Source organism: Patiria miniata, unplaced genomic scaffold, assembly GCF_015706575.1.
Source record: "Patiria miniata isolate m_02_andy unplaced genomic scaffold, ASM1570657v1 HiC_scaffold_3, whole genome shotgun sequence".
NCBI classification, from domain to species: domain Eukaryota; kingdom Metazoa; phylum Echinodermata; class Asteroidea; order Valvatida; family Asterinidae; genus Patiria; species Patiria miniata.
In genome coordinates, this window is record NW_024037069.1 from 13,513,060 (window position 1) to 13,526,190 (window position 13,131).

Genomic DNA, 13,131 nt, shown 5'->3' on the forward strand with positions numbered 1-13,131 from the left:
ATCCTGCACTACAAAATGAGATAGAACTGCGCAGAGGCTCTAACCGCTTTCAGGTTCGGCCTGACTCTAGAACGCCAGTTAGTTCAGAGACAAAAACAAGCATTGTTTTGCTTAAGTGGAACTAAAACCTGTTCCTGTACCGAGTCCTTACCAGCTTTAATCACAGTTTCCCGGATCTTTATTTTTGTTAGCGGATTCAACACAAGCTGGTCGTCTGGTTGAGAAGGAAGAACGAGCTGAAGGCTCTGTCTCCTGGCGAATCTATCTGGTCTACATCAAACACCTGGGCTTTGGGGTCTTCTTGTTTCAACTCCTACTGCTTCTGGGCAAGAACGGCCTGGGTGTGGGCACCAACTACTGGCTGGCGGGGTGGTCAGAACATGGGAATAATCTCAACACGTCCCTGAATGGATCAGAGGTAAATAGTAAAAATATATTCGCCCCATTGAGTGTTTAATAATAAAAGTAATATCCCAAGGCGAATAATGATAGACAAAAGGTAAATAATACCAAAATATTGACCCATAACGTGGTATAGTAAAAATAATATATCCCAAGGTGAATAACACCAAACAAAGGTATATAATAACGAAATATTGACCCATCGAGTAGTGTAGAAAAAAATATATTCCAAGGTGAATAATACCAATCAAAGGTAAATAATACCGATATATGGACCCATCAAGTGGTATAGTAAAAATGTTATATCCCAAGGTGAATAATGCCAGACTGAAGTAAATAATACCGAAATAATAACCCACCGAGTAATATCCAAAGTGAGTAATAACGAACACAAGGTAGATAATAGCAAATTGTTGCCTGCATCAAGTATTATAGTTGAACTAGTTACCCAAAGTTATCTGGTGAGCATATTATCTCCTGAGGCAAAGCCGAGGGAACGTTGAATGTTTCACAGATCACTGATGAGCGAGGCCGTTTTTTGCACTACAAATTTAAGCAGTCAGATTTTTAGTCAGTCAGTCAGGGAATCAGTCTGTCAGTCGGGGAGTCAGACAGCCAGTCGGTCAGTCAGGTCAATCAGGTCAGTCAGGTCAGTCAGGTCAGTCATTCAAAAGAAGATAGGCTAGTCTTTCGGGTTCATTGAATATTGTCGGATTTTGATTGAAGTTCTTGAATCAAGTTAACAATCTCTTGTGCCATTTCAGGATGCTTTACTTGGCTACTACCTGGGTGGCTATGCAGGCCTGTCTGTAGGCAGTATCCTAGTTGAAGCTGGTTCCTTCACGGTGATCTACATTGGATCTCTCTTTGCAGCAAAGAAGCTTCATAACAGCATGCTCAATACCGTCATGAGTGCACCGCTTAGGTAAGAAATGTGTCTGGGGCCCAGTTGAGATCCTAATTTTTTGATTAAAAAAAATCTTTAATGGTGGGTGTTGGTTCAGATTTGCATTCACTTTACTTCTTTGAGTTTTTCAATGAAGAAAGCAAAAAAGAAAAACAAACTAATTATTACAAAGAAAATCAACAATCCCTTTTTTTCCGTGATCTTCAAATCCACCAAGTAGTTTTGGAGATAGCTAGGAATGTAGTGGCCAGCCACGCAGCTTGATACTCGTTGAAAGTTAAGTACAAATGATGGGTTTTGGGTTTCCCGCATAGCGAAGTTTTTTAGAGAATTCAGGAAGCCTTCTAGCAAACATTCTAGCGGCATTTCAGGTTGATCATTCTTTTCCATGTCGATATCTGCATACATTGTATTTTTGGCCGTTGCACAGGATTGTTTTAACTTTTTGTATGGATTAGATTTGAAACATGTCGTTATAAATTTTTGAATTTATTTGTTTCCAATTTTATACGCCAGGTTCTTTGACACTACCCCAATTGGGCGCATTCTCAATCGGTTCTCCTCTGACATGTCGGTCATTGACTCGGTAATGTATCCCACAATACTCTGTGATTGTAGCACGTTTTTGACGTTCTTGTGTCCTTTTCTGATGTTTTTATTCCATTGTTTTCTGATGTCTTTGTTTTTATTTACTGATGTTCTCGTTTTTTTAATGTTTTCATTCAATTTTTTCTGATGTTTTGGTTTCATATTCTGATCTTTCATTTCATTTCCCAAGCAACTTGGAGGGACTCTGAATGGTTTCTTGATGTTTTCGATGAGCTGCCTTGTGGCTGTGCTGGTGGACGCTATCGTGACCTGGTACTTCGTCGTCGCGTTGATTCCCATCGTGTGCTTTTACCTCCTATTGGTGAAGGTCTTCATTACAACATCCAGGTAAATTGGAATTTTTTAAATACAATTTCAAAATAGTGTTTATGCCCTCGAGAATACTTTACAGCAATTGCCTTTTTCTTTTAAAACATCAAGGTTATTTTTATTTTCTTAGTTTGTATATTTATTTTGTACTTTTGGGGTAGGTGTAGGGGTAGGCTGGTAAAAAATGTTCATGACATTTAAGTGTTTAAGCAACCTTCCCAGCAGGATGATAGAAACAAAGTCATGATATAGTATTTGTGTTCACAAACAGGATACTTTACTGCAATTGCCTCTTTTTCATTTGAAGGCCAGCTCCTTTTAAAAGCTAAAGCAAGTTTTTGGATTTAGCAGTATCATTCTTAGCAGTATGTGCAATTGTTACAATTTGTGTGCATGTTCCAGGTACTTGAATGAAATGTAAACACAGTTTGTCCAAACCTTAAAGTGAAATCATTAGGTTAAGTTAATCATTTTAATTAGATTAAAGATTAGAGGTCGTTGAAGGTCATCATGTGTCATGTGTGTGTCATCTTTTTCATTTCTGCAGGGAGTTGCAGCGTCTTGACAGCATCAATAAGTCCCCAGTCTATGCACACTTCTCTGAATCTCTGGGAGGATTGTCAACCATCAGAGCCTACAGGTGAGGCATCGTTAGACAGTTTAGGAAATTATAAGCTCTTGTTTGCGTACGTGCTCGGGTTGGACTTTAATACCATCGCAGAGGAGTGTCATGGTCTAGCGGTTAAGAGCACCGGACTCGTGCTCTGGTGTTTCAGAGGCAACAGTGGCGTGGGTTTCGAGCCCGGGCCCGGACACTTGTGCCCTTGAGCAAGGCACTTAACAATTATTGCTTCGTCCTTCGGATGGGACGTAAAGCCAGAGGTCCCGTTTGTTGTGTAATGCAATGCATGTAAAAGAACCCAGTAACACAAGAGAAGGGCTTTGCCCCGGTGTTTCTGGCCTCCTGGTTATTAATTTATAATTATATTTGTTGGTGCAGAATTAGTCATTTCAAACAAGGAACAGCAACTTTAAATGCTTAGACAGTGATTTCTGTTTTAATAGACAGTTTACATGCTTTAAATCAATGTGTCACATTTCTGTGAAATGTAATGTCTGGAAAGAATTCTACTGAATAAATGATTTACTGAATATTATTGTCTCTTAAATAATAACAGGCAGCAGCATCGCTTCCAGAAACTCATCATCCAAAAGATTGAGTTGAGTAACCTGACTTTCCTGTACATAAACACAGGGAATAGGTGGTTGGGGACCAGACTGGTGAGTTTTTGAGATTTAAACAACGGCATCAATATCTGGGCAATTGACAACCTCACGCCTAATTACATTCAAATCACCTTTTACTCAAGATGTTAAAATTTTGAATTCAATCAATTAACAATAGCAGTGGATATTCCAGATTTTGTTTCTTCAAATTCCTGCAAAACAATAAATTGAATACTTCAATTTTCAATTCCTGTAGGTAATGTCAATCTGTTCAACCTCGATGATCCTGTTGAAAAATTATCCTTTATCTTATCCAGGTATATCATTCACAAAAGTGAAACAGAATGAAATAGTGAACACTCTAACCCATTCTGAAATTATGTCGGCCCTATTATGACAGGAACTCATTGGAGCAGCCATCGTGTTATTTGCCGGCCTTGCAACCATGATCTCGGCCCTCTCAGGTGGCCTCCAGCCTAGCTTGGTGGGACTAGCAATAACATACGCTCTCAGTGTAAGTCAGAAATTGATCACAAGTCGGTCAAAAGTCTATCGTAGGTCTTATACCAACTAAATCACAAGTCGATTTGCTAGTCCAGTCATAAGTAACAGGTGATTAAGAATAACAAATGAAATCCAACCTTGCTGAGACTACAACCTGTTCTCCCATTGTGAGTCAGTCCAATAGTTGTTTCCATCACAAGTGACTCTCAAGTCAGTTCTTAAGTCCCATCATAAGAAAATCACAAGGCCGTCACAAGTAAATCACAACTTCATTACAAGTCTTGTCACAGTAAATCACAAGTCATTTCAAGTTTTCAGTCGCAAGTAAATCTCAAATCGATTCAGAAGTCACAATGTCGTCACATGTCCATTACACGTTCCTTAATGCTCTTAGCGTAAGTCAGTGTTGGAGCCGAGCCAAACTCCTGTCACAAGTAAATCACAAGTCCATTCGCAAGTCCATCACAATCCCTCACAAATAAATCACTAGTCAATTCGCAGTTCTAGTCACAAGGACATCACAAGACGTTTCACAAGCCAGTCACAAGTAACAGGGGATTACCAAGAACAAGGGAATGCTTTTGGGCACTTGTTAATTTTGCGGTCATTTGACATGCAGATTTCGAGCCAGTTGAACTGGGTGATCCGGATGTCAGCTAGCCTGGAGATGCAGATGAATGCCATGGAACGAGTGGAGTACTACAAGTCTGTCAAGAAAGAGGAGTATGACGGTGAGTGGACAAATGATGATGACAAATGGCAGTGACATTACAGTGACAAGTGACTGTGACAAATAACTGTCGAGATATGACAATTATTGAGTGACATGTGTGACAATGATATCTCACAATTATTGAGTGATGTAAATTTCCTTCAGTGGAAGCATATTTGTGAAAAGTGACACATTCAGCCTGACAAGTGACAAGAAATGACAAATGACATTTGTTGAGACACTTATTGATCCTTAATGAAGTGAACCAGCTCCCACGTCAATTAAGGGGGAAGGAAGGAGGAACGGTCCTCTATTTAAAGTGGACGAGTGTTCTAACAGAATATACAATTTGAATTATGATGATGTGACGACTGTGATTTCCTAACTACAATACATTTATTCTTACATTACAACACTTCAAGCATTCAAGCCTGTGTGCACAATAAAATGTCAAAATAAATACAAAGTGTGTGTCAAAGTTCAACACATGTCTGTATAGGTATATAAGCTACACATCAAAGTACAAACCTAAAATGCAACGAATCATGTCTCAACTCTCATCCCGAAAATACACAATTTCCCTCACAAAATGAAAATAAAACAGAGCAATACTCACAGGGAATCTTCTATGAAATTAACCTACCACAGTGATATATCTCAGGAGCATGGCAGGAGCCATGCTCCCTACAAAAACGAGAGAATTTTCCAGACAAAATATATGTTGGTCTTCTCTGTTCGAAGCCCACAGGAGAAAACTTGTTACAAGTTGCCTTTGCGCGGGAAGCACAAAGGTCACACTATGCAAATCACCTTGCCAAACTTTGGACAAACAACAACTGAGGGCGCACTTGGTCTCCCTACATTAAAAAAGCATGATGATAAGTTAAAAGTGACATCATGATAGTGACAAAGAATGACAAATGACAAATGACAGATATTGAGTGAGATACAAGTCTGGCAATGGCAGCAAAAGGGTTTGTGCAAAGTGACACAATGACCGTGACAAGGGACAAGAAATGACAAGTGACATTTATTGAACACATAAAGGTCTGTGAATGGCAGTTTGAATGTCAAAATAATAGTTTGCCCTATTCAAGTAATGAAGTAACAGATAAGAGTCCATAGTGCTTTTGAAAAACCCAATACCAACAAAACATTTACATACCCTGATGCTAAAAATGCTTTCAAAAGGGTAGCAAAGGCTGCATCAGAAGCTCTACCTAGCGATCCTGTGTGGTCTTTGACAATAACAACTACATGAGCACATACTGGCAAAAGACAAAGCTGTAGCTTTAAACAGCTGTCACTGATATTTGTAGCTTAATAAACACCTGTTGCTTCATTTTGTGTTCTGGTGCAGGTGTAATTGAGCCACGCCATGATTGGCCAGATCAGGGTGAGATCGTCTACAAGGGTGTCTCAGCCCGATATGCATCAGAACTTGATCCTGTGCTCCATGGCATTGATATCCACTTCAAGGCAGGAGAAAAGGTACCCTGACAGGATTGTTGAGGTTGTTTTTCCACCACCATGCAGTGACCAATGTTAATTTTTCTTCCAATGGAACTTTAAAGTAAATAGTAAAGTCTGTCATGAGTCAATGTGACCCATCAGGTCGGCGTTTATCTCCGGTTTTAATTGCATGAAATGACTTATAATATTTCTATTCCCCCTTTATGGGATGCTAGTCTATCGCAGGTTACTCCCCAGCTAATGCCAGTACCCATTAATACTCCTGGGTGGAGAGAAGCAAGTGGGGATGAAGTGGCTTGCCCAAGGACACAACATATGGTCAGCAGCTGGATTTGAACCCCTGGCCCTCTGATCATGAGTTACAAACCCTAACCACTAGGCCACACTCCTCAAAAATGTTGATTAACTGTGGCTGCAATGGAACATGCTTTTCCAAAACCTTTTGAAAGATCTGGGATGGTATGATTTACGAAAGTATTGGACATTTTTCAATAAAAGCACAAACTTTTCAATACATGTTTCATTTTGTGCCTGAGCAAGCATAGAGCTGAAAGTTTGATTTTCTGTGTGTTTAGATTGGGATTTGTGGTCGGACTGGAAGCGGTAAATCATCGCTGACCCTGACCCTCTTTAGGATCATCCAGACATTTAAAGGTCAGTCCAACAGTCCTATAATCATGAAATATTGCATACCTGGTGTCAGGGCATTACATTTATGCAAATGTTACACTAAGGGAATAAATGTGTGCTCTGGAGGTTTTTATCACTCTGTTTAATACCGCTTAGAGTCTGGGTGCTGATAATTATCAGATGAACAGCACCCAGACTCTTAAGCGGTATTAAACAGAGTGATAAATACTGACTGAGCACATATTTATTCCCATTCATAAATACCTTTTCGGTAAAAAAATATCAAATAATTCATTCAAAAAATCCTGATTTTGTTCAACAAGTTCACTTCATGCTTTTTATAACATCCCTCTAGCACAATCATGGAGTTTTCAGCTGGCGAGTAAGATGTAAACAACCCTTTTAAGGAGATTGACGCCCGCGTAGAACGCACCTGGGGCGTTGCGTTTTGAATTTAGAACTATAAAATTCGGACTCGCTGGTAGTGTTGCGCATGCCTACGTGAGGATTGTGAACGTTCAACCAATGAAACAGTAAGAGGCACTGGAGTTTTAGGAGTCCACATTTTATTGCGACACTGGAAAAGTGTTTAAGACCAGCTAGCCATGCCTTTATCATCCGTTTAAGACCGGCCACGTGACGGGCTCTCGACCAATAGGAATAGCTAAACTGTCTGAGGTATTTACGAATGTCCATTAATGCAGGGCTCTACAAATCAGAGGTAATACTGCTACGCTACGTATGCATGCAGGGATCTGCCAAAAAAAATTGGGAAATTCTTGCCAAAGTGTTTTTAATGTTAATTGCATTCTCCACGCTTTCCAACAAATTCTATTTTTTTTCTCTTTACCACTTTTCAAGTTGTATGTTTTTTTAAGCAAAGAATTCCTTTTTCGTAGGTGAACAAATCTTGTACTGCTAGAAAAAAATAGCAGTTTAGAAAGGAATCTATTTTCAAGCTGAAATTTGAAAATAGCATCGGGAAATGCATCTTTAAAATTGTTTTAAACATTGCCCGTGAACAGGTCTTTATTATAAGATGGAACATCAACAGTTCTTTAAATTAAAGAATTCATTTCTGGCCTTGACAGGGCAAATCTTGATTGATGGAGTGAACATTGCCCATCTGCCGTTGGTGGAAGTCCGACGTCGTCTGGCCATCATTCCACAGGACCCTGTACTCTTCACTGGCACTATCAGGTAAAAAAGTTACCCTAAAAACTGAAGTTTGGCTCATGCTGTTTGTTTTGTAAAAGGGCGCTGGGTCAGGAAAAGGTTAACATTGTGTATCAGGGAGCATTGGTCTTGAACACACCAATTTTAAATGTTTATTAATATTCAACCTCCTACAGTTTACAATCCATATTTCACTGTTTGCATAATTCAGAAGACTTTATTCAGAAGAAATAATTTCAACTCAAAATGCTTTCCTCCTTTAAAGAGTAAAAACTGCTGACTTCCTGTCAAATAGAACAAAATAAAAACAATGTGTTTGAATGAATGTCAAGTTTTCCCGTAATGCACTGCAGATAAAGCAAAAACAAATGACTTGTTGGTTAGACAATTTGTATTTTTAAATTTAAAATTGTATTCTTGTTTCCAAGGTTTAACCTTGATGCTCAGGGCGAGCATGATGATGATGCATTATGGGAAGCCCTGGAGATTGCGCAACTGAAAGATGTGGTGTCTGAGCTCGACCTCAAACTGGGTAAGATTGACTTGATTTTAATTTCACTTCTTGAATTCCCCTCTTTTTTTTTCGGAGCTTTTTTTACTGGAAATAATTGAATGCTGATTCCCTCAGCTGGGTCTCTACCCTCATGGTACTCATTTATACTCCTGGGTAAAGAAAGGCAATTGTAATAAAGTGTCTTGCCCAAGAACACAAGTACTAAGCTCACCATCATCCTAATCTCTCCTGAATTCCTTTCTTCCCAGATTGACCAATGGTCCTTGACTAAACTTGCTCCATTGGGACTCTAGCCCATCCGTGGTATTCAATGTGAACAACACTTTTGGGTTGTTTCCTTTTTTCCCTAGATGCCATGGTAACGGAGGGAGGTGAGAATTTCAGCGTGGGTCAGAGGCAGCTGTTTTGCTTGGCTCGTGCCTTCTTGAGGAAGACTCGCATCCTGGTCATGGATGAGGCAACCGCCTCCATCGACTTGGAAACCGTGAGTTCCTCCACCATTTGATCCTCTCTGGGTTGACAATTCATTCAACTGTTGTTGCTGGACTTCTTCCAACAAATTTTATCCTGTCCTCTTATCGGGTGCCGGGTCTTATCAGGTCTTCAAGACCGTCTTTTTTTTACTTTGACATTTTTTTCCTCCTAGGATGCCATTCTTCAAGACGTTGTAGCCTGTGCCTTCAAGGAGAGGACTGTACTCACCATAGCTGTAAGTAACAAACCCATCTCTGCCATAACACCAGAAAAATGTCTTCGCACTAAAAAATAACCAGGCGTGAGAAATTGAAATTCACCTTTCTGTTGAAGTCTTCCAGTCCCACAGCCACAATATCCGTGGTAATATTTTTCAGTTTCAGGCTTTCAGTGTTACCTTCTAAAACTTATTTCCATCTTTTGCAGCATCGTGTGCAAACCATCCTGGACTCAGACCACATCTTGGTTCTGAATGAGGGCAGAATTGCAGAATATGACACGCCACAGAATCTACTAGCCCAGGAAGATAGTATCTTTGCTTCCCTGGTGAAAGCCGGAACTTAAGAAGGTGGTCTGCATTGTGAAGATGGTCCTCAAGACATTGGTCATCGCTTTAGCGCTAACGCTTTCTTAGTTGTAGAAATTAAGGACGGATAGCACATTTTGCACTTTGTATGCTGCAGAGGACTGTGTTCAGGGTGTCAAATTATTGAAATTATCTCTTTGGAGATGTGTGCTTTGGAGAAGACCAACTAATGTTTCAATTTCTTGCCGATGGTTTAAACTTATCCAACAATCAAAGAAGACATTATTGAGATGGTAATATGAAAGAAAAGTTTATATTACTCTTTTCATGTTAAAAAGCTATGTTATATTACGTTTTGTTCATGGTGTTCGTAAGCGCATGACTTGTGCAGAGGCTGTACGTATAAACTTGGTGCTTCTTCAACCAAAAGGGTTTTTTTTTTAATTATGTGCGCACCTCCAGTTAAGAATCAAGTTGCTATAGTTTCTTTGAACGTAACAAAAGTATCGATGAGTATTCCTAAATTTGTCTGAGCTTCTTGTGGGGCACACAGCTAACCCAAACCTTTTTCTTTATATTCATCGATGAATTGGACAAATTGATGTAAAAGGTCTGGTCAAGGACACAAGCTTCACCCTCACAGTCGTTTGAAACACTTTGATGTCTCATAAGAACACAATATGTAGCGAGGCTCTGGACTGCCAAAAGGTTTTTATTTAGGGGAAAAGCAGCTAACGAATATAGTCAATTTTAGTTTTGTTGGTAGCAGTAGTAATGTTTGTAAAACACAACTAGGGGTATATATGTATGTCTGTTTAAGAACAGAACGTAGGGCTTATCTGTATTATAATGTTTTTATGAGTTTATTTTTGAGGGGCGATGTGCAGTCTTTTTAATGATAATTTTTTGTACAAAATGCATTTAATGTCAAAGTTAGCTGCTTGCCAAAAAAAAAAGTTTAAACATTTATTCATAACCAGTTGATGACATCATCTTGACGTCATTTTTAATTTTGCATGCTAGCAACATTATCTACCTTCCCACCAAGTTTCAAGACGCCTGAACCTACCTTTATGTGTTTTGCAAAACCGTGTTATTGATGACATCATGGTGACATCACACATTTTTAGCTTATTTTCCAAATACGTATGACCTAATAACCCTATTACAAAAAGAAGGTTGAGTTTAGAATGTTGCGTTTGTGAGATAGGCCTACAGCAATGAACTTCAAAATGTCGAAAATCCAAAGAAAATCATATGATGACATCATCATGATGTCACCACAATTTTCATCTATAACACATCCCGGTATATGTTTATACAGAGTTTCAACCCAACCTTGTACTTCTGTAGATAAAGGCCATTGAAAAATGCACCCTTAAGATGATGTCACATGACACATGATGACACAACTTTGCTATAGACTAATGTCTATGCTACTTCTAAATGATGCATGACAAAGATGAATGCCCAAATTGGATGGGAGACAAATCGTGCACAGAGCCTATGGGATTTGGGATTGAACAAAAAGAACAAAGAAAAAAATCAGAACAAACACAAAGGCTTTTCAAAAAAGCCAATTATTTTTAATTTACGTTAGTTGACTTGCATGCTGGTGAATTATTAGGTCTTGAAATTAATCAATATTGTGTGCGTTTTTGTATATATTTTCATATTTTGGGTTGTTTTTGCTTTTGTTATTAAGCCAATGCCCTTCTAAAGAGCAGTCGAAATAACTGACATGATAAGGTGTCACATATAGATTACACTGTCTTTAAAGAATTGCGTACAACGCATTGAATGTTCGATTTTTTATATTGGAAATTGTGGTATAATATTATAAATCTCTCAAAAATTAATGTATGGAATACATTAGTGTCATATCCGGCGGACAAGCTGGGGCATAAAGAATGCTTATTATAAATCAGATACAAAAGGAACCTTTTTTTTTATAAATGTTGGATGTTTTTCTTACTGCATACTTTTGCCATGAGTGACTTTAAGTAACATATGAATGTGTATGTTTAATTCCATTTAATAACTGATTACACCCAAGGAAATTAAGAAAGTAAAACAATATTTAAAAACAAAATGTAACTGAAATAATAGTAACAAAAAAAAAAGACAAAAAATAAAACTTTATAAAAAAAGAATTTAAAGACATATAATTCATGTATAGCTTTGATGATTATCAGAATTGTGTTTTTTTTTTTCGATTTTTAATCTGAAAGCTTACTTGGTATAATATTTGTAATCCTACCAATTGTCCTTTTGCATAAAATTCTGCCATGAGAAAAACATAATGTGTATAAAAGCATCACAAAATGTGAAACCGTTACATGCTGATTTCTAAAAAAAACTTGAGCACCTATTGTGATGAAATTTCACAGGTTGACTATTTGATGATATAACTCCTGAAAAAAGACAGTGTACATAAGTGTACTTACTTATTAAACAATGCTCTACCATCCTTTTATGAAGAAATATAAAGATGGAAAAACTTAAACGCAGATATGAATACATTCAAATATTCAAATATTTCATGATGAAACACCAAAAGTGCGTTACTTCATGTATGACTACATGAATAATATGTTGCTGTGTTGCTAGCTAATTTGCTTTTAATAAGGGAATAACAATGTGTTTGGCCGGTTTAAAAAAGTCCGTTTAAGATGGGTTTGGGGATGGACGGTAATGATGACCCGATCCGAAAATTCGGTTAACTACCGCTGTTAAGCTTCATATTCCCCTTGCTGGTTTTGAACGAAGTCAGAAAATCGACCATCATAATTTAGCAAATTTTTGATAAAAACCTAGAGCCTGCAAATTTGCTGTGTTCGGTGAGATAACATGATAAACTTTTGACTCCACAAAAATTGTCAATTGCTTTTCCTTTTCTCTTTCAGCTTTTTGAAATAGGGTACAAAGTTTCACTTGATATCTGACACGACATGCTAACCAGTTCAGGTAGTGCACGATGTCTGTATGAACAGTAAACAAACAGTCTGTGTAATTCCAAAGTCTGTGTTGCTTTCATCATACAACTGGTCGACTGTTGTACTGCTATTTTACATGGTGCTGCAACTTGTGTGTGTGCAGATCATATATTTCGTCATCTGTTACATCATAGTCTTTCCCAATTTTGAATTTTTGGGGGACTATTTCTTATAAAAAGGCCATGAAGGAATTACATTTCATCAGAAACTTTCATTCTGTGATATGCAAGTCACCACTTCGCTGGGTATGTATGATTGAGAGTTTAAGACATTATCTGGAGTCAACTTTATCTGGAGTTTTATTCAATTTTGTTACAGAGTGTTATTAGTTTTGTATTCTGAAGACCTACAAAAATGAACATACAAAAAGTAAATGTAATTTTTTTTTTTATAAATGTGTTTTATCTGGGTATTTTTGTTGCTTTTTTTTGGGGGGGGGTGTTTTTCATCATAAAACAGTTGAATCCAAATATCTATTAAATAACTTGTTATCAAAGTGAACAACCACTTGATAGGATTCAAACCTGTTACCTCTGGAACACTGGACCAGTGCTCTACCCACTTAGCTGCTGTGCAGATATGTTGTCAGTCTCTCAGTTCAATAATTTTGTTCAAGGGCGCTAGTCAGAAGCCACAAACTCATTTATGCCATGTTGCCAGAGATCACACAAA

At 38.1% G+C, this 13,131-nt stretch overlaps 1 protein-coding gene across 1 annotated transcript in view; it reads left to right on the forward strand.

The window, feature by feature from the left end:
• The window catches only part of LOC119737371 (ATP-binding cassette sub-family C member 8-like), a 34,376-nt gene extending 24,476 nt beyond the window's left edge, over positions 1-9,900 (forward strand). The window contains exons 18-32 of the mRNA XM_038211682.1: positions 192-418; positions 1,167-1,327; positions 1,826-1,895; positions 2,088-2,245; positions 2,775-2,867; positions 3,406-3,508; positions 3,855-3,968; positions 4,578-4,689; positions 6,031-6,161; positions 6,719-6,797; positions 7,865-7,973; positions 8,378-8,481; positions 8,814-8,947; positions 9,110-9,172; positions 9,364-9,900. Coding sequence (XP_038067610.1) covers positions 192-418; positions 1,167-1,327; positions 1,826-1,895; positions 2,088-2,245; positions 2,775-2,867; positions 3,406-3,508; positions 3,855-3,968; positions 4,578-4,689; positions 6,031-6,161; positions 6,719-6,797; positions 7,865-7,973; positions 8,378-8,481; positions 8,814-8,947; positions 9,110-9,172; positions 9,364-9,501 — 1,796 coding nt within the window. The 3' untranslated portion in view covers positions 9,502-9,900. The remainder of the gene's footprint in view (positions 1-191; positions 419-1,166; positions 1,328-1,825; positions 1,896-2,087; positions 2,246-2,774; positions 2,868-3,405; positions 3,509-3,854; positions 3,969-4,577; positions 4,690-6,030; positions 6,162-6,718; positions 6,798-7,864; positions 7,974-8,377; positions 8,482-8,813; positions 8,948-9,109; positions 9,173-9,363) is intronic.
• Positions 9,901-13,131: the final 3,231 nt, after the last annotated feature.